Source organism: Mustelus asterias, chromosome 6 (genome assembly GCF_964213995.1).
Source record: "Mustelus asterias chromosome 6, sMusAst1.hap1.1, whole genome shotgun sequence".
Taxonomy (NCBI): Eukaryota; Metazoa; Chordata; class Chondrichthyes; order Carcharhiniformes; family Triakidae; genus Mustelus; species Mustelus asterias.
In genome coordinates this window covers 146952814-146974736 of record NC_135806.1, presented here as the reverse complement: position 1 = coordinate 146974736, position 21923 = coordinate 146952814, and the positions used below count along the sequence as shown (strand labels likewise).

The window sequence follows — 21923 nt, the reverse complement described above, 5'->3', positions numbered from 1 at the left end:
TTTAAGGCAAGGACAGATAAATTTTTGAACAGTAAAGGAATTAAGGGTTATGGTGAGCGGGTGGGTACAAAGAACAAAGAACAGTACAGCACAGGAAACAGGCCCTTCGGCCCTCCAAGCCTGTGCCGCTCCTTGGTCCAACTAGACCAATCGTTTGTATCCCTCCATTCCCAGGCTGCTCATGTGACTATCCAGGTAAGTCTTAAACGATGTCAGCGTGCCTGCCTCCACCACCCTACTTGGCAGCGCATTCCAGGCCCCCACCACCCTCTGTGTAAAAAACGTCCCTCTGATGTCTGAGTTATACTTCGCCCCTCTCAGCTTGAGCCCGTGACCCCTCGTGATCGTCACCTCCGACCTGGGAAAAAGCTTCCCACCGTTCACCCTATCTATCCCCTTCATAATCTTGTATACCTCTATTAGATCTCCCCTCATTCTCCGTCTTTTGAAGGAGAACAACCCCAGTCTACCCAATCTCTCCTCATAGCTAAGACCCTCCATACCAGGCAACATCCTGGTAAACCTTCTCTGCACTCTCTCCAATGCCTCCACGTCCTTCTGGTAGTGCGGCGACCAGAACTGGACGCAGTACTCCAAATGTGGCCTAACCAGCGTTCTATACAGCTGCATCATCAGACTCCAGCTTTTATACTCTATACCCCGTCCTATAAAGGCAAGCATACCATATGCCTTCTTCACCACCTTCTCCACCTGTGTTGCCACCTTCAAGGATTTGTGGACTTGCACACCTAGGTCCCTCTGTGTTTCTATACTCCTGATGACTCTGCCATTTATTGTATAACTGGAGTTGAGTCCACAAAAAGATCAGCCATGATCTTATTGAATGGTAGAACAGGCTCGAGGGGCCAGATGGCCTACTCCTGCTCCTAGTTCTTACAGAGTCACAGTCATGAAGTCATAGAGGTTTACAGCATGGAAACAGGACCTTCGGCCCAACCTGTCCATGCCGCCATTCTTTTTTTTAAAAAACCCCTAAGCTAATCCCAATTCCCCGCATTTGGCCCATATCCCTCTATACCCATCGTACCCATGTAACTAGCTAAATGCTTTTTAAAAGATAAAATTGTACCCGCCTCTACTTCTACCTCTGGCAGCTTGTTCCAGACACTCACCACCCTGTGTGTGAAATAATTGCCCTTCCGGACACTTTTGTATCTCTCCCCTCTCACCTTAAACCTCTGCCCTCTCGTTTTAGACTCCCCTATCTTTGGAAAAGATATTTACTTACCTTGTCTATGCCCCTCATTATTTTATAGACCTCTATAAGGTCACCCCTCAGCCTCCTACGCTCCAGAGAGAAAAATCCCAGTCTATTCAGCCTCTCCTTATAACTCGTTCTATCAAGTCCCTGTAGCATCCCAGTAAATCTTTTCTGCACTCTTTCTAGTTTAATAATATCCTTTCTATAATAGGGTGACCACAATTGCACACAGTATTCCAAGTCTGGCCTTACCAATGTCTTGTACAACTTCAACAAGACGTCCCAACTCCTGTGTTCAATGTTCTGATCGATGAAACCAAGCATGCCGAATGCCTTCTTCACCACTCTGTCCACCTGTGACTCCACTTTCAAGGATCTATGAACATGTACCCCTGGATCTCTTTGTTCTGTAACTCTCCCCAACGCCCTAACATTAACTGAGTAAGTTCTGCCCTGGTTCAATCTACCAAAATGCATCACCTCGCATTTGTCTAAATTAAACTCCATCTGCCATTCGTCAGCCCACTGGCTTAATTGCTCAAGATCCCGTTGCAATTGGAGATAACTTTCTTCACTGTCCACTATGCCACCATTCTTGGTGCCATCTGCAAACTTACTAACCATGCCCCCTATATTCTCATCCAAATCATTGATATAAATGACAAATAACAGTGGGCCCAGCACTGATCCCTGAGGCACACCACTGGTCACAGGCCTCCAGTTTGAAAAACAACTCTCTACAACCACCCTCTAAAGAAGCCAATTTTGTATCCATTTAGATACCCCTCACCCTGGATCCCGTGAGATTTAATTTTATGCAACAAACTACCATGCGGTACCTTGTCAAAGGCCTTGCTAAAGTCCATGTAGACAACATCAACTGCACTGCCCTCATCTACCTTCTTGGTTACCCCTTCAAAAAACTCAATTCAATTTGAGACATGATTTTCCACTCACAAAGCCATGCTGACTGTCCCTAATCAGTCCTTGCGTCTCTAAATGCCTGTCGATCCTGTCTCTCAAAATACCTTCCAACAATTTACCCAACACAGATGTGAGGCTCACTAGCCTGTAGTTCCCAGGCTTTTCCCTGCAGCCCTTTTTAAACAAAGTCACAACATTTGCCACTCTCCAATCTTCAGGCACCTCACCCGTGACTATCGATGATCCAAATATCTCGGCTAGGGGACCCGCAATTTCCTCCGTAGCCTCCCACAACGTCCTGGGATATACTTCATCAGGTCCCAGAGATATATCTACCTTGATGCGCTTTAAGACTTCCAGCACCTCCTTCTCTGTAATATGTACTCTCCTCAAGACATCATTATTTATTTCCCCAAGTTCCCTAACATCTATGCTTTCCTCAACAGTAAACACTGATGAGAAATATTTATTTAGGATCTCACCCATCTCTTGTGGATCCACACATAGATGACCTTGTTGATCCTTAAGTGGCCCTACTCTCTCCCTTAATCCGGAATAAGGTGGGTGAACTTGCAGTATGGGTTGGTCCCTGGGACTTCGATGTTGTGGCCATCTCGGAGACATGGATAGAGCAGGGACAGGAATGGTTGTTGCAGGTTCCGGGGTTTAGATGTTTCAGTAAGAGCAGGGAAGGTAGTAAAAGAGGTGGAGGTGTGGCATTGTTAGTCAAGGACAGTGTTACAGTGGCAGAAAGGACGTTTGATGAGGACTCGTCTACTGAGGTAGTATGGGCTGAGGTTAGAAACAGGAAAAGAGAGGTCACCCTGTTGGGAGTTTTCTATAGGCCTCTGAAAAGTTCCAGAGATGTAGAGAAAAGGATTGCAAAGATGATTCTGGATTGGAGCGAAAGTAACAGGGTAGTTGTTATGGGGGACTTTAACTTTATAAATATTGACTGGAAACGCTTTAGTTCGAGTACTTTAGAGGGGTCAGTTTTTGTCCAATGTGTGCAGGAGGGTTTCCTGACACAGTGTGTAGATCGGCCAACAAGAGGCAAGGCCACATTGGATTTGGTACTGGGTAATGAACCAGACCAGGTGTTAGATTTGGAGGTAGGTGAGCACTTTGGTGATAGTGACCACAATTCGGTTACGTTTACTTTAGTGATGGAAAGGGATAGGTATATACCGAAGGGCAAGAGTTATAGCTGGGGGAAAGGAAATTATGATGCAATTAAGATGCATAGGTTGGGGAAGGAAACTGCAGGGGAAGGGCACAATTGAAGAGTGGAGCTTGTTCAAGGAACAGCTACTGCGTGTCCTTGATAAGTACGTACCTGTCAGGCAGGGAGGAAGTGGTCGAGCGAAGGAACAGTGGTTTCTAAAGAAGTTGAATCTCTCGTGAAGAGGAAGGAGACTTATGTAAAGATGAGATGTGAAGGCTCAGTTAGGGCGCTTGAGAGTTACAAGTTAGCCAGGAAGGACCTGAAGAGAGAGTTAAGAAGAGCCAGGAGGGGACATGAGATGTCTTTGGCAGGTAGGATCAAGGAAAACCCTAAAACTTACTATAGGTATATCAGGAATAAAAGAATGACTAGGGTAAGATTAGGGCCAGTCAAGGACAGTGTGGGAAGTTGTGCGTGGAGTCTGAAGAGATAGGACCCCACTTGGAGTACTGTGCTCAGTTCTGGTCGCCTCACTATAGGAAGGGTGTGGAAAAGATTGAAAGGGTGCAGAGGAGATTTACAAGGATGTTGCCTGGATTGAGTGGCATGCCTTATGAGGATAGGCTGAGGGAGCTCGGTCTTTTCTCCTTGGAGAGACGAAGGATGAGAGGAGACCTAATAAAGGTGTATAAGATGTTGAGAGGCATAGATCGGGTGGACTCTCAGAGGCTTTTCCCCAGGGTGGAAATGTCTGCTACGAGAGGACACAGGTTTAAGGTGCTGGGGGGTAGGTACAGGGGAGATGTTCGGGGTTAGTTTTTCTCACAGAGGGTGGTGGGCGAGTGGAATCGGCTGCCGTCATGGGTGGTGGAGGCGAACTCAATAGGGTCTTTTAAGAGACTCCTGGATGAGTACATGGAGCTTAATAGGATGGAGGGTTATAGGTAGGTCTAGAAGGTAGGGATGTGTTCGGCACAACTTGTGGGCCGAAGGGCCTGTTTGTGCTGTCGTTTTTCTATGTTTCTATGAGAGGTGCTAAATGAATATTTTTCATCAGTATTCACGCAGGAAAAAGACAATGTTGTTGAGGAGAACACTGAGATACAGGCTATTGGACTAGACGGGATTTAGGTTAATAAGGAGGAGGTGTTAGCAATTCTGTAAAGTGTGAAAATAGATAAGTCCCATGGGCCGGATGGGATTTATCCTCGGATTCTCTGGGAGGCTAGGGAGGAGATTGCAGAGCCTTTGGCTTTGATCTTTATGTCGTCATTGTCTACAGGAACAGTGCCAGAAGACTGGAGGATAGCAAATGTTGTCCCCTTGTTCAAGAAGGGGAGTCGAGACAACCCTGGTAATTATAGACCAGTGAGCCTTACTTCTGTAGTGGGCAAAGTTTTGGAAAGGATTAGAAGAGATAGGATTTATAATCATCTAGAAAGGAATAATTTGATTAGGGATAGTCAACACGGTTTTCAGAAGGGTAGGTCGGGCCTCACAAACCTTATTGAGTTCTTTGAGAAGGTGACCAAAGAGGTGGATGAGAGTAAAGCAGTTGATGTAGTGTATATGGATTTCAGTAAAGCGTTTGATAAGGTTCCCCATGGTAAGCTATTGCAGGAGATACGGACGCATGGGATTGATGGTGATTTAGCGGTTTGGATCAGGAATTGGCTAGCTGTGAGAAGACAGAGGGTGGTGGTTGATGGGAAATGTTCATCCTGGGGTTCAGTTACTAGTGGTGGATCGCAAGGATCTGTTTTGGGGCCACTGCTGTTTGTCATTTTTATAAATGACCTGGATGAGGGTGTAGAAGGATGGGTTAATAAATTTGCGGATGACACTAAAGTTGGTGGAGTTGTGGACAGTGCGGAAGGTTGTTGCAGGTTACAGAGGGACATAGATAAGCTGCAGAGCTGGGCTGAGAGGTGGCAAATGGAGTTCAATGCAGAAAAGTGTGAGGTGATTCACTTTGGAAGGAGTAACAGGATTACAGAGTAATGGGCTAATGGTAAGATACTTGGTAGTGTGGATGAACAGAGAGATCTCGGTGTCCATGTGCATAGATCCCTGAAAGTTGGCACCCAGGTTGATAGGGTTGTTAAGAAGGCGTACGGAGTGTTAGCTTTTATTGGTAGTGGGATTGAGTTTCGGAGCCAGGAGGTCATGTTGCAGCTGTACATGACCTCCTGGCATGATCGCTCTGTATGTTAATGTTCTGAAGGGTTCTCATTTACAGTGTAGTTCATACCTAAATTTGATCCTCCTAAATGCATCAGCTCGCAAACCAGTTCTGTATCCATGTAGCCAGCCCACCCCGAATCCCATGTAATTTTAGCTTTTGTACCAGTCTGCCATGTGGGAGCTTGTCACATTCCTTACTAAAATCATATAAACTACATCCACAGCCCTTCCCTCATCAATTATCTTTGTCACATCTTCAAAAAACTCAATCAAGTTGGTGGGACATGACCTTCCCTGTACAAAACCATGCTGCCTGTCACTAACTAGTCCATTTTCTTCCAAATGTGCGTATCTCCTGTCCCTCAGTATCTTTTCCAAAAGCTTCCCCACCACTGATGTCAGGCTCACTGGCCTATAATTTCCTGGATTATCCCTGCTCCCTTTCTTAAATAAGGGAACAACACTGGCTATTATCCAGTCCTCTGGAACCTCACCTGTGGTCAAAGAGGATGTGAAAATATCTGTTAAGGCCCCAGCTATTTCTCCCCTTGCCTCCCGCAGTAACCTGGGATAGATCCCATTCGGCCCCAGGGACTTATCTACCTGAATGCAATTTAGGATACTCAACACTTCCTCCATTAATATATTGACATTCTCTGGAGCATTCACACACCTATCCCTGACCTCAGCATCTGTCATGTCCTTCTCCTTGGTGAATACCGATACCAAGTACTCATTAAGGATTGCACCTACTTCCTGTGGTTCCACGCATAACTTCCCTTCATTTCCTTGAATGGGAATACTCTTTCTCTTGCTCCTAATATGTGCATAAAAAGCCTTGGGATCTCTGACTCTGTTTGCTAAAGACATTTCATGGCCCTTTTAGCCCTCCTAATTCCATGTTTAAGTTCCTTCCTACTTTCATTGTAATCCTCAATGTCAGTTTTTAGATGCCTAGACGTATCATATGCCTCCTTTCTCCTTTTGACTCAGCTTACAATTTCCCCTGGTCATCCATGATTCCTGAATCCTGCCAATTCTCTCCCTCATTGATTCAGGGACATGCCTGTCCTGCACTTCAATCAACTGGCCTTTAAAAGCCTCCCACATGCCAGATGTGGATTTGCCCTCAAATAGCCGCTCCCAATCCACATTCCCCAGTTCCTGTCTAATTTGGATGCAATTGGCCCTCGTCCAATTAAGCACCCTCACCCGAGGGCCACTCTTGTCCTTATTCATGACTACCCGAAATCTTAAGGAATTATGGTTGCTAAGCCCAAAATGCTCCTCCACTGAAACATCGATCACCTGGCCCGGTTCATTCCCGAATACCAAGTTTAGTATTGTCCCCTCCCTGGTTGGATTGTCAACATACTCTATCAAAACGCCCTGGACACATCTAACAAATTACTCTCCATCTGAGCCCCTGGCTGTAAGGGATTCCCAGTCAATATGGGGGAAGTTAAAGTCACCCATCACAACTATCTTGCTTTTTTCACTTTTCCAGTATCTGACTGCACAACTGCTCCTCTGTCTCTGCGGGCTGTTGGGAGGTCTATACTCCAACATTGTGATTCCATCCTTCCTATTCCTGAGCTCCACCCATAATGCCTCACTACAAGATCCCTCCAATGTATCCTCCCTCAAAACAGTTGTGATTTGCTCCCTAATCAGCAATGCAACTCCTTCAGGTGCAACCCGTCCTTCTGGTACAGATCCCACCTTCCCCAGAAGACATCCCAGTGATCCACATATCTAAAGCCCTCCCTCCTACACCTGCAAATGGTATGTTTTTGATTTGACTTATTATCACATGTATTAGTACACAGTGAAAATATGTTGACCATCATAGCAAGATTATTTTAGTGTAGGAACAGGAATGTTTTAGTGCAATTGTATAGGGCTCTGTTGAAGCCACACCTAGAGTATTGTGTGCAGTTTTGGTGTCCTTATCTGAGGAAGGATGTCATAGAATCACAGAATAATAGTGCAGAAGAGGCCCTTCGACCCATTGAGTTTGCACCGACGCATGAAATGCTCTGACCTGCCCACCTAATCCCACTTGCCAGCACTTGGCCCATAGCCTTGAATGTTATGGCATGCCAACTACTCATCCAGGTATCTTTTAAAAGATGTGAGGCATCCTGCCTCCACCATCCTCCCAGGCAGTGCATTCCAGACTGTCACCACCCTCTGAGTAAAAAGGTTTTTCCTCAAATCCCCCCCTAAACCTCCCATCCCTCACTTTTAACTTGTGTCCCCTCATAACTGACCCTTCAACTAAGGGGTACAGCTGCTCCCTATCCACCCTGTTCATGCCTCTCATAATCTTGAACACCTCAATCAGGTCTCCCCTCAGTCTTCTCTGCTGCAGAGAAACAACCCAAGCCTATCCAAGCTCTCTTCGTAACTTAAATATTCCATCCCAGGCAGCATCCTGGTGAATCCCCTCTGCACCCCCTCCAGTGCGTTCACATCCTTCCTATAATGTGGTGACCAGAACTGCACACAGTCCTCCAGTTGTGGCCTCACCAAAGTTCTATGCAATTCCATCATGACCTCTCTGCTTTTGTAATCTGTCCTTGCTACAGACATAGTACAGCAAAGGTTTACTAGGCTGATTCCTGGGATGGTAGGTCTGTCATGAGGAGAGACTAAATCGGTTAGGATTCTATTCACTGGAGTTCGAAGAGTGAGAGGGGATCTGATAGAAACTTATAAAATTCTAACGGGATTATCCATAGAATCCCTACAGTACAGAAGGAGGCCATTCGCCCATCACTGTTGTGGGCAAAGTATTGGAAAGGATTATAAGAGATACGATTTATAATCACCTGGAAAGGAATAATTTGATTAGGGATAGTCAGCACGGTTTTGTGAAGGGTAGGTCGTGCCTCACAAACCTTATTGAGTTCTTTGAGAAGGTGACCAAAGAGGTGGATGAGGGTAAAGCGGTTGATGTGGTGTATATGGATTTCAGCAGAGTGTTTGATAAGGTTCCCCATGGTAAGCTTTTGCAGAAAATACGGACACATGGGATTGAGGGTGATTGAGTGGTTTGGATCAGGAATTGGCTAGCTGTAAGACAACAAAGGGTGGTGGTTGATGGGAAATATTCATCCTGGAGTTCAGTTACTCGTGGTGTACCGCAAGGATCTGTTTTGGGGCCACTGCTGTTCATCATTTTTATTAATGACTTGGATGAGGGCGTGGAAGGATGGATTAGTAAATTTGCGGATGACACTAAAGTCGGTGGAGTTGTAGACAGTGCGGAGGGAAGTGGCAGGTTACAGAGGGACATAGATAAGCTGCAGAGCTGGGCTGAGAGGTGGCAAATGGAGTTTAATGCGGAAAAGTGTGAGGTGATTCACTTTGGAAGGAGTAACAGGAATACAGAGTACTGGGCTAATGGTAAGATACTTGGTAGTGTGGATGAACAGAGGGATCTGGGTGTCCATGTGCATAGATCCCTGAAAGTTGGCACCCAGGTTGATAGGGTTGTTAAGAAGGCGTACGGTGTGTTAGCTTTTATTGGTAGAGGGATTGAGTTTCGGAGCCAGGACGTCATGCTGCAACTGTACAAAACTCTGGTGCGGCCGCATTTGGAGTATTGCGTACAGTTCTGGTCGCCGTATTATAGGAAAGATGTGGAAGTGTTGCAAAGGGTGCAGAGGAGATTTACCAGGATGTTGCCTGGTATGGTAGGAAAATCGTATGAGGAAAGGCTGAGGGGCTTAAGGTTGTTTTCGTTAGAGAGAAGAAGGTTAAGAGGTGACTTAATAGAGGCATACAAGATGATCAGAGGATTAGATAGGGTGGATAGTGAGAGCCTTTTTCCTCGGATGGTGTTGGCTAGCACGAGGGGACATAGCTTTAAATTGAGGGGTGAGAGATATAGGACAGATGTTAGAGGTTGGTTCTTTACTCAGAGAGTAGTAAGGGCGTGGAATGCCCTGCCTGCAGCAGTGGTGGACTCGTCAACGTTGAGAGCGTTCAAGTGGTTATTGGATAAACATATGGATGATATTGGAACAGTGTAGATTAGAGAGGCTTTAGATTGGTACCACTGGTCGGCGCAACATCGAGGGCCGAAGGGCCTGTACTGCGCTGTAATGTTCTATGTTCTAAGTCTGTACTGACCACAATTCCACCCAGGACCTATTCCCATAACCCCACGCATTTACCCTGCTAATTCCTTTGATGCTAAGGGGCAATTTAGCATGGCCAATCAAACTAACCCGCACATCTTTCGACTGTGGGAGGAAACCAGAGCACCCGGAGGAAACCCACGCAGACACAGGGAGAAAGTGCAAACTCCACACAGATAGAGACCCGAGGCCAGAATTGAACCTGGGACCCTGGCGCTGAGAGGCAGCAGTGCTAACCACTGTGCCACCATGGATTAGGCAGGGTGGATTCCGAAAGAATGTCTCCAATGGTGGGGGAGTCCGGAACCAGGGGTCATAGTTTAAGGATAAGGGGTGAGATGAGGAGAAACCTCTTCACCCAGAGGGTGGTGACTGTGTGGAATTCATTACCACAGAATGCAGTTAAGGCCAAAAAACTGAGAAATCTCAAGAATGAAATAGATAAAGCTCTTGGAGCTAAAGGGATGAGAATATTGAATTTGATGATCAGCCATGATCAAAATGAATTGCAGAGCCAAATTACAATGGTTTGTGCAAAGGGCCAAATGGCCGACTCCTACTTATAACAGAGAACAGTACAGCACAGGAACAAGCCCTTCGGGCCACGATGTTGTGCCCAACATGGTGCCAAATTAAACTCTTAACCCTCTGCTTGCCTTTGGTCCATATCCCTTTATTCTTTGCTTATTCATGTGCTTATCTTAAGGCCCCTTAAACAGCCCTAAAACCCCCTCTATTCACTATGTTTGTGTGCAAGACACGGATGGAGGCAGTTGAGTGCAATGTAAGACTGGTGAAGGCAGAAAAGGAGATCAATTTATTGCAAGATGAAGTGAATAAGGAAAGTGAGCAGGTGCAGAGACAGATGCAAGAAAGGTTGACTACGTTGGAACCTGTTCCTGAAATTACCTGTTGAAATTACCTGAGTATAAATTGCAGGACTGTTCACAGCAGCTGCTCAACTGTGAGAAGAAAAATGTAGATCAGCAAGCAGTAATATGTGATCTCAAGATGGAGATGGAGGAGCAGAATCGTACTGCCACTGGCAAAAGAAAAGGACAATGATGTGAAATGAAAATTTTAGATGAAACTGTACCATCATTCCAAATGAACTGCTTTTTCCCAGGTCGGAGGTGACGATCACGAGGGGTCACAGGCTCAAGGTGAGGGGGACGAGGTATAACTCAGATATAAGAGGACGTTTTTTACACAGAGTGGTGGGGGCCTGGAATGCGCTGCCAAGTACGGTAGTGGAGGCAGACACGCTGACATTGTTTAAGACTTACCTGGATAGTCACATGAGCAGTCTGGGAATGGAGGGATACAAACGAATGGTCTAGTTGGACCAATGAGCGGCACAGGCTTGGAGGGCCAAAGGGCCTGTTTCCCTGTGCTGTACTGTTCTTTGTTCTTTTGTTTTTTGTTCTTGCTGCGATAACAAATCGAGATAGCTTGCACAAACATGGGTACCTAGAGAAACAGTACTTACTGTTCATAGCTAATGTTTGAATAAATTACAATGATTTGTGCAAAAACATGACTGGCACAATGATTGCCAAAACCATATTAACAACAAATCCTGACACCAAAGAAGCCAATCTGCTGTATATCTTTGCCTCAGAATATGCAGAAAGTGATGATAATCACCCATGATTATAATAAATGACGGAGCAGCCTCAAAGGGCCAAATGACTTCTTCCTGTTCCTATCTTCTATGTAAGATCCAGAACAAACAAAGGAATTAATAAACTACATTGGAACAGAAAAATATACCTTTAATATACCTTTCACAATTTGAGATTGTCCAATTTACTTCCTCAAGATAGTTTCCTGGGGGAGAGAAGAATATGTACAAAGGCTTTCTAACAGTTTCAAAATTAAGGATTGCGTCGTAATTGAAAATCCACTAGTCAGTGCCAAAGATACAGAAAAAGAAGCAAATCTTAACCTGAAACTAAAAATTGGAGACCCTGGAAAGAATTTTGAGCATACCATTTTGCAACAGAAGGTGGAGTTGGACTGCTCGACAGAGGAACTAAGGCCAGTTAACAAGAAAGAGGACAGGGATAAAGTGACCCTTCTGGATGACCCTGAGCACACATGAATTTGAGAAAATATGTCAAGTGTTAAAACCCAGGCCAGAAACTCCAAGGTGTTTTGTGAAGTTAGCCTAGACCCTAAGTTTTACATTCGATTTTGGCACAGGTGAGCAAAAGGTGCTTCAGGTATGATTCAAGTGACCCACTAGGAAGCTTTCATCAAACAAAGTCTGTTTAAATTATTAAAAGTTAAGCAAATTCATTTGTTTCATTAAACTGCATTGTTAAATAAAGTTTATTTTGATAAAAGCTTTCAAGACTGTCAGTAGAATCGTGCCTGGAGTGAAATATCTTGTCACACTAATGCCAAAATACAAAATTGTCGGGATCTCATTTAGCTTCATAATATCCCTTGGGGTTTTTGATCTGGTACCCGAATAATATACATCTCAAAATCAGGGGACAGAAACAGCTTTCAGTCACTAAAACATCCAACAATAATTACCCTTTGTTTCCTGCCACTAAACAAATTCTGTATCCAGCTTGATACATTCTTCTCGATTCCATGGACTTTTAAAAAATCCGTCTGCCACAGGAGACCTTGTCAAAAGCCTTGCTAAAATTCATATAGACTACATGGTGGCATAGGGTGGCAGGATGGCACAGTGGTCAGTACTGCTGCCACACAACACCAGGGACATGGGTTCAATTCCAGCGTTCAGAGATTGTGTGGAGTTTGCATGTTCTCCTGTGTCTGTCTGGGTTTCCTCTGGGTGCTCTGGTTTCCTCCCACAGTCCAAAGATGTGCAGGTTAGGCGTATTGGCCATGGTAATTGCGTGAGGATCCAGGGATAGGGCGGTGAAGGGGGCCTGGGTAAGATATTCCGTCAGAGAGTCAGTACAGACTTATGGGCTGAATGGGCTCCTTCTGCACTGTAGGGACTCTATGATTCTCTGATTCACGAACCACACTACCCTCACCAGCCCTCTTCATTACTTAATCAAAAAATACACATGAATCAGAAACGACCTTACTGTAACAAACCCATGCTGACTGTCCTTGATGAATCCATGCCTTCCTAAGTGACAGTTTATCCAGTCCCTCAGTATTGATTCCAATAGTTTGCCCACAGCTGAGGGTAGACCGACTGACTGTAATTAGTCAGTCTGTTCCTTGCTCCTTTTTTAAACAAAGGTACAACGTTAGCAGACCTCCAATCCTCCAACACCACACCCGCATTGAGAGGATTGGAAAGTTATGGTCAGAACCTCTGCAATTTCTTCCCTTACTTCTTTTGACAGCCTGGGATTAATTTCATCCTACCTTCATGATGTATCGATTTCAAGGTAAAGACAAGGTACTGTGGCTGCTGGATTCTGAAACAAAAACGGAAAATGCTCAAAAAGCTCAGTCGGTCTGACAGCATCTGTGGAGAGTGAATAGAGGAGGACCCTTCAGAGCTCTGGCGAAGGGTCTGACAAAGGGTCATCCTGACACGAAACGTTGGCTCGATTCTCTCTCCAGAGAAGCTGTCAGACCTGGTGAGTTGCTGCAGCATTTTCTGTTTTTTGTTCAAGGATGCTAATCCAATTAATACTTCCCCTCTCCCTATGTTTATAACATCCAATACTTCATATTCCTCCCCCTTGACTACAATGTCTGTGTTGTCCCCCTTTTTTTTTGAAGACATACACAAAGTGTTCATCAAGAACCCACATCTGGTCTCCACACAGGTTTTTGTTTCCTTTTATGGGTCCTAATCTTTCCTTCGTTACTCTCTTATTTTCATCCTCTCACTCACATCACCAGGATGTAGAATTTGTTGGTGACTGAACACTAACACATTCCAATCAATTCTTTGACATCATTTTAACAAAGGCGTGAACTTGCTATTTGACACAGTAATAAGGTTGAGTGGCCTTCTTTGATCTCAGCTGACTATTTCTCTTCAGAAACAGACCTTGAAATTCTAAGCCTGAGTTTTTGACTAAATCAGACAAGAAAGCATTGAGGTTACTGGGGTAAATGATTTGGGAGGTGGATCTTAATTGATCGTAACGCAAGGAGAAATTCTGCCATGGCAGATGGTGCAATTTGAATTCACAGAACCATAGAATCATAATTCTATGAAAATGGCCTGGCAAGCCACTCAATTCAAGGGCAACTAGGGATGGCAATAAATGCTGGCCAACCAGTAACACCGTGTCCCACGAATGAATAATTTAAAAAAAATCAGTGAACTCAGCTAATAGCTGAAACATCTTTCATCAGATTTTATTCACACAAGACAGGGAATAAAATATCAGGCACAAGAAATAAAATTTCACAGCAAGACATCAGTTGTCAAAAAAAAAGACCAAGTCATCTCTCTCCCACCTGCCTCCCAGACCTCCACCCTGCCCCATAACCCCATACTCACTCCTTCACAAACATTAATCCTCTCACCTGCCCCTTTCCTACCCACCCCTCTCAATTAACTCCTCCCAATCCTTACCCCCACTAGTTCCTCTGTTCCGCCAACCACAGAAACTTGTAAAGGAGATAAGAAACCAGCGCATCGCCACAGGCACTAAAGCTGGTCAACAATCCATGGTCCATATGATGCTCAAAGTCTGCGCTTCTTCCATTCGGGCTCATCATCCTCCACCTCTTCCTCCAACTCTGCCGTTGCAAACACTGCATGTGGCTGGGTCCTGCAATCAAAAGTGAGAAAGTGAAGGCCATTTTCAGAGGGTAGGTGGGTTGGCAAAGGATTATGGGGCTCACAGAAAACAAGAGGGGCACAGAGGGTGAGAAGGCAAGAGGGGTGCATATGGTAAAATAGGTCAGAACACGAGAGATCCAGAACATTCTGCCAGAAAAGATGCTTGAAACTGAACACAAGATCAGTAAAAGGAGCCATACTAGACAATTTTCCTCTTGAGCCTGTTCCACCGTTCATTATGATTGTGGCTGATCTTTGACTCAAAATCCACCTTATTGCACACACCCCATAACCCTCAGGAACCAAGGATCTATGTAATATGCAATGATGGAACATCCACAAATCCACTGCAGAGAATTCCAAAGTTTCACAACTCTGTAGATGAGAGTATTTCTCGTCTCAGTCCGAAATAATTGGTCCCTTATGTTCCCGTATTTTAGGTTTGACAACTAGGGGAAACCTATACAATCTTCACTGACCAGAACCAGAACTGGACCAGCATTTAAACACTGCGGTACCCCATCCACCGCCGATGCAAAGTGATGGCAGTGTGTGCCATGCAGACACTGTTTTTGTAACTCTTCTGCCATGTGGGACCTTGTCATAAGCTTTAATCTCATCAATCCTCCTTGTTACTTCCTCAAGAAATTCACTCACTCCTCATTCGATAGTCCCATCTTCCCAGGAGTAACACCATAAGACTTGGGAGCAGAAGTAGGCTATTTGGCCAATTGAGTCTGCTCCACCATTCAATGAGATCATGATTGATCTGATAATGATAATCCTCAACTCCATTTCCGCCTTATTCCGCAAAGCTCTCGATTTCTTTACAGTGGGATCCCATGGCAACATCATCTATTTGGTCATACAAAGAACAAAGAAAATTACAGCACAGGAACAGGCCCTTCGGCCCTCCAAGCCTGCACCCACCATGCTGCCCGACTTAACTAAAACCCCCTACCCTTCCGGGGACCATATCCCTCTATTCCCATCCTATTCATGTACCTGTCAAGACGCCCCTTAAAAGTCACTACTATATCCGCTTCCACTACCTCCCCCGGCAACGAGTTCCAGGCACCCACTACTCTCTGTGTAAAATATCTGCATCGTACATCTCCTTTAAACCTTGCCCCTCGCACCTTAAACCTATGCCCCCTAATAATTGACTCTTCCACCCTGGGAAAAAGCTTCTGACTATCCACTCTGTCCATGCCTCTCATAATCTTGTAGACTTCTATCAGGTCTCCCCTCAACCTCCGTTGCTCCAGTGAGAACAAACCAAGTTTCTCCAACCTCTCCTCATAGCTAATGCCCACCATACCAGGCAACATCCTGGTAAATCTTTTCTGTACCCTCTCCAAAGCCTCCACATCCTTCTGGTAATGTGGCGACCAGAATCAAACACTATATTCTAAGTGTGGCCGAACTATAAAGCTGCAACATGACTTGCCAAGTTTTAAACTCAATACCCCGGCCGATGAAGGCAAGCATGCCGTATGCCTTCTTGACTGCCTTCTCTACCTGCATTGATACTTTCAGTGACGTGTGTACCTGTACACCCAGATCCCTTTGCCTATCAATACTCTTAGGGTTCTGCCACTTACTGTATATTTCCTATCTGTATTAGACCTTCCAAAATGCATTACCTCACATTTGTCCGGGTTAAACTCCATCTGCCATCTCTGCGCCCAAGTCTCCAACTGATCTATATCCTGCTGTATCCTCTGATGGTCCTCATCGCTATCTGCAAATCCACCAACCTTTGTGTCGTCCGCAAACTTACTAATGAATCCAGTTACATTTTCCTCCAAATCATTTATATATATTTCAAACAGCAAAGGTCCCAGCACTGATCCCTGTGGAACACCACTTGTCACAGCCCTCCATTCAGAAACACACCCTTCCACTGCTACCCTCTGTCTTCTTTGACCGAGCCAGTTTTGTATCCACCTTGCTAGCTCATCTCTGATCCCATGGCACTTCACCTTCTGCACCAGTCTGCCATGAGGGACCTTGTCAAAGGCCTTACTGAAGTCCATGTAGACAACATCCACTGCCCTACCTTCATCAATCATCTTTGTCACTTCTTTGAAAAACTCAATCAAGTTCGTGAGACACGACCTCCCCTTCACAAAACCATGTTGCCTCTCGCTAATACGTCCACTTATTTCCAAGTGGGAATAAATCCTGTCTCGAAGAATCCTCTCCAATAATTACCCTTCCACTGATGTAAGGCTCACCGGCCTGTAATTACCTGGATTATTCTTGCTACCCTTCTTAAACAAAGGAACAACACTGGCTATTCTCCAATTCACTGGGACCTCCCCTGTAGCCAGTGAGGATACAAAGGTTTCTCTCAAGGCCCCAGCAATTTCCTCCCTTGCCTCTCTCAGTATTCTGGGGTATATCCCATCAGGCCCTGGGGACATGTCCACCTTAATGTTTCTCAAGAACCTCCTCCTTTTTGATCTCAACATGACTCAAACTGTCTACACATACTTTCCCAGACTCATCATCCACCAAGTTTTTTGAAGGGGTAACCAAGAAGGTAGATGAGGGCAGTGCAGTTGATGTTGTCTACATGGACTTTAGCAAGGCCTTTGACAAGGTACCGCATGATAGGCTGTTGCATAAAGTTAAAACTCCCGGGATCCAGGGTGAGGTATCTAAATGGATACAAAAGTGGCTACTTGACAGAAGCCCAGAGGGTGGTTGTAGAGAGTTGTTTTTCAAACTGGAGGCCTGTGACCAGCGGTGTGCCTCAGGGATCAGTGCTGGGCCCACTGTTATTTGTCATTTATATTAATGATTTGGAGGAGAGTATAGGGGGGCATGATTAGTAGGTTTGCAGATGACACCAAGATTGGTGGCATGGTGGACAGTGAGGAAGGTTATCTCCAATTGCAGTGGGATCTTGATCAATTGGGCCCGTGGGCTGACGAATGGCAGACAGAGTTTAATTTAGACAAATGTGAGGTAATGCATTTTGGTAGATTGAACCAGGGCAGAACTTACTCAGTTAATGGTAGGGCATTGGGGAGAGTTACAGAACAAAGAGATCTAGAGGTACATGTTCATAGCTCCTTGAAAGTGGAGTCACAGGTAGACAGAGTGGTGAAGAAAGCATTCGGCATGCTTGGTTTCATCGGTCAGAACATCGAATACAGGAGTTGGGACGTCTTGTTGAAGTTGTACAAGACATTGGTAAGGCCACACTTGGAATATTGTGTGCAATTCTGATCACTCTATTATAGAAAGGATATTATTAAACTAGAAAGAGTGCAGAAAAGATTTACTAGGATGCTACCGGGATTTGATGGATTGAGTTATAAGGAGAGGCTGAACAGACTGGGACTTTTTTCTCTGCAGTGTAGGAGGCTGAGGGGTGACCTATAGAGGTCTATAAAATAATGAGGGGCATAGACAAGGTATATAGTCAATATCTTTTCCCAAAGGTAGGGGAGCCTAAAACTGGAGGACATAGGTTTAAGGTGAGAGGGGAGAGATATAAAAGTATCCAGAGGGGCAACTTTTTCACACAGAGGGTGCAGAGTGTCTGCCAGAGGTCGTAGTAGAGGCGGGTACAATTTTATCTTTTAAAAAGCATTTAGATAGTTACATGGGTACGATGGGTATAGAGGGATATGGGCCAAATGCAGGCAATTGGGATTAGCTTAGGGGCTTTAAAAAAAAGGGCGGCATGGACAAGTTGGGCCGAAGGGCCTGTTTCCATGCTGTAAACCTCTATGACTCTAAGTCCTTCTCTTTGGAGAATACTGACGCAAAGTACTCATTTAATACCTCGCCCATTTCCACTGGCTCCATGCATAGATTCCCTCCCCTGTCCTTGAGTGGGCCAACCCTCTCCCTGGCTACCCTCTTGCTCTTTATATGTGTATAAAAAGCCTTGGGATTTTCCTTAATCCTGCTTAATGATACGTGGTGTCATTAAAACGGAACTCAACTGCACAAGTTGGTGAGTTTTTAAGTTCAATGAATACAGATTCAAGCAATAGTGGTGCACCTCAATCACCATGATATAATGAGCTGGTTCAAAGGTCTATGGGTTCCTTGACCTGTACATTGGTGACGAGGTTAGCAATGTCAAACAAGTATATTGACGCGGCATTGCATGTCCTGTAGTGGGCTTCAGTAAGATAATGGAATCCTCCATGTTCTCTGTGGAAAACTTGCTCAAACCTGGTTATAGTAACTCACCTAATCATTTGGTCAATTCATATCATGTAGAACCAGCTATGGTTAGATAAGACAAAAAATAAAAGGACATAATTTTTGTATGTTTTGAACACCCCATACATACGTGGACACAGTGAGCTGAGGGTAAATCCGGTAATATATACCACCCGACAGCTCGCTATTCTTACACAAGTCCAACAAGCTTTTTTGTAACTTGCTTTTGAGCAGTTGCTGTCATGCTTAACAGTAGGTTCCATGTAGTATAAATTGTTGTTCCTTTTACAGTTAGTATTTTTGTAAGTCTATGCTATGAATGCAAGACAAAAAACTTTGAAAGCATCTCTCTTTTTCAGTAATAGTCAAGTCCCGTACTATCAAACGACTATTAATAATGGAGAATTGAGTGCTAGAGGTAAAGATATTCAAGCCTCTTGAAGTTTATTCCATGGGAGATCAGCGAATCACAGAATACTGCAGTGCAGAAGAGGTCCTTCGGCCCATCAAGTCTGCGTCAATGCATGAAATGCTCTGATCTGCCCATCTAATCCCACTTGCCAGCACTTGGCCCATAGCCTTGAATGTTATGGCATGCCAAGTACTCATCCAGGTACTTTTTAAAGGATGTGGGGCATCCCGCCTCCACCACCCTCCCAGGCAATGCAGTCCAGACCATCACCGAGTCAAAAAGTTTTTCCTCAAATCCCCCCAAAACCTCCCACCCCTCACTTGTGTCCCCTCGTAACTGACCCTTCAACAAAGGGGAACAGCTGCTCCCTATCCACCCTGTCCATGCCCCTCATAATCTTGAGCACCTCAATCAGGTCGCCCCTCAGTCTTCTCTGCTCCAACGAAAACAACCCAAGCCTATCCAAGCTCTCTTCGTAACTTAAATGTTCCATCCCAGGCAGCATCCTGGTGAATCTCCTCTGCACCCCATCCAGTACAATCACATCCTTCCGATAATGTGGCGACCAGAGCTGCACACAGTACTCCAGCTGTGACCTCACCAAAGTTCTATACAACTCCATCATGACCTCTCTACGTTTGTAATTTGATATAATTTTTTGAGGAGGTAACTAAGTGTGTTGATGAAGGTAAGGGCAGTTGATGTCATATACATGGATTTTAGTAAGGCATTTGATAAGGTCCCCCATGGTCGGCTTATGATGAAAGTGAGGAGGTGTGGGATAGAAGGAAAGTTGGCCGACTGGATAGGTAACTGGCTGTCTGATCGAAGACAGGGTGGTGGTCGATGGAAAATTTTCAGATTGGAGGCAGGTTGCTAGCGGAGTGCCGCAGGGATCAGTGCTTGGTCCTCTGCTCTTTGTGATTTTTATTAATGACTTAGAGGAGGGGGCTGAAGGGTGGATCAGTAAATTTGCTGATGACACCAAGATTGGTGGAGTAGTGGATGAGGTGGAGGGCTGTTGTAGGCTGCAAAGAGATAGATAGGATGCACAGCTGGGCTGAAAAAAGGCAAATGGAGTTTAACCCTGATAAATGTGAGGTGATTCATTTTGGTAGGACTAATTTAAATGTGGATTACAGGGTCAAAGGTAGGGTTCTGAAGACTGTGGAGGAACAGAGAGATCTTGGGGTCCATATCCACAGATCTCTAAAGGTTGCCACTCAAGTGGATAGAGCTGTGAAGAAGGCCTATAGTGTGTTAGCTTTTATTAACAGGGGGTTGGAGTTTAAGAGCCGTGGGGTTATGCTGCAACTGTACAGGACCTTGGTGAGACCACATTTGGAATATTGTGTGCAGTTCTGGTCACCTCACTATAAGAAGGATGTGGAAGCGCTGGAAAGAGTGCAGAGGAGATTTACCAGGATGCTGCCTGGTTTGGAGGGTAGGTCTTATGAGGAAAGGTTGAGGGAGCTAGGGCTGTTCTCTCTGGAGCGGAGGAGGTTGAGGGGAGACTTAATAGAGGTTTATAAAATGATGAAGGGGATAGATAAAGTGAACGTTCAAAGACTATTTCCTCGGGTGGATGGAGCTATTACAAGGGGGCATAACTATAGGGTTCGTGGTGAGAGATACAGGAAGGATATCAGAGGTAGGTTCTTTACGCAGAGAGTGGTTGGGGTGTGGAATGGACTGCCTGCAGTGATAGTGGAGTCAGACACTTTAGGAACATTTAAGCGGTTATTGGATAGGCACATGGAGCACACCAGGATGATAGGGAGTGGGATAGCTTGATCTTGGTTTCAGATAAAGCTCAGCACAACATCGTGGGCTGAAGGGCCTGTTCTGTGCTGTACTGTTCTATGGTCTATGTAATCTATACCTCGATTAATAAAGGTGTGTGTGCCATATGCCATTTTCACCACCCTATTTACCTGCCTTTTCGCCTTCAGAGATGTATGGACAAACACACCAAGGTCCCTTTGTTCTTCGGAACTTCCCAGTGTCAGATCTTTCATAGTATACTTTCTTGTCAAATTACTCCTTCCAAAGTGTATCACCTCACACTTTTCAGGGTTAAATTCCATCTGCCACTTATCCACACATTTGACCATCTCGTCTATATCTTCCTGTAGCCTAAGACACTCAATCTCACTGTTAACCACCCGGCCAATCTTCGTGTCATCAGCAAACTTACTGATCCTACCCCCCACATAGTCATCTATGTCATTTATATAAATGACGAACAATAGGGGGCCCAGCACGTTTCCCTGTGGTGGGGGACACAATGGTTAGAGGCACAGACAGGCGGTTCTGTGGGAGCGAATGAGAATCCAGGATGGTACTCTGCCTCCATTGGTGCCGGGGTACTGGATGTCTCCGAGAGGGTAGGAAGCATATTAAAAAAGGAAGGTAGTCAAACGGACGTAATTATACACATTGGTGAAAATAATGTAGGTAGGAAGAGCAGGGGGGTCATACGAGAGAAATTCAGGGAGATGGGTGTCTAGTGCAAGTGAGGCTAGGAACAGGGAGATTCTACAGTTGAACGCATGGCTAAAGGACTGGTGCAAAAGGGAGGGTTTTAAATTCATAGACAACTGGGAGGTCTTCAAGTCAGGATGGCAACTGTACAGAAAGGATGGGTTACACCTGAACTGGAAGGGAGCAAATATCCTGGCTGGGAGTTTTGCTCGAGTGTTTCGGCAGGATTTAAACTAGTGTGGCAGAGGGGTGGGGAAACAAAACAGTAGGTCAGTAAGTACTGAGGCTGGGGGTGAGCTGGGGGCCAGGGCAAGGCTAGCTAAGAGGAGCAGCACTCTGGAGGAGGATGACCTGAGTAGGCCTGGAGGTCTGGAGTGCATCTGCTTCAATGCGAGGAGCATAACGGGTAAGACGGACGAACTTAGGGCCTTAATGCTTGCGCGGAATTT

At 45.2% G+C, this 21923-nt stretch overlaps 1 protein-coding gene across 1 annotated transcript in view; it reads right to left on the bottom strand.

The window, feature by feature from the left end:
* Positions 1–13932: 13932 nt before the first annotated feature.
* The window catches only part of wdr70 (WD repeat domain 70), a 176051-nt gene continuing 168060 nt past the window's right edge, over positions 13933–21923 (bottom strand). The window contains exon 11 of the mRNA XM_078213899.1: positions 13933–14376. Coding sequence (XP_078070025.1) covers positions 14289–14376 — 88 coding nt within the window. The 3' untranslated portion in view covers positions 13933–14288. The remainder of the gene's footprint in view (positions 14377–21923) is intronic.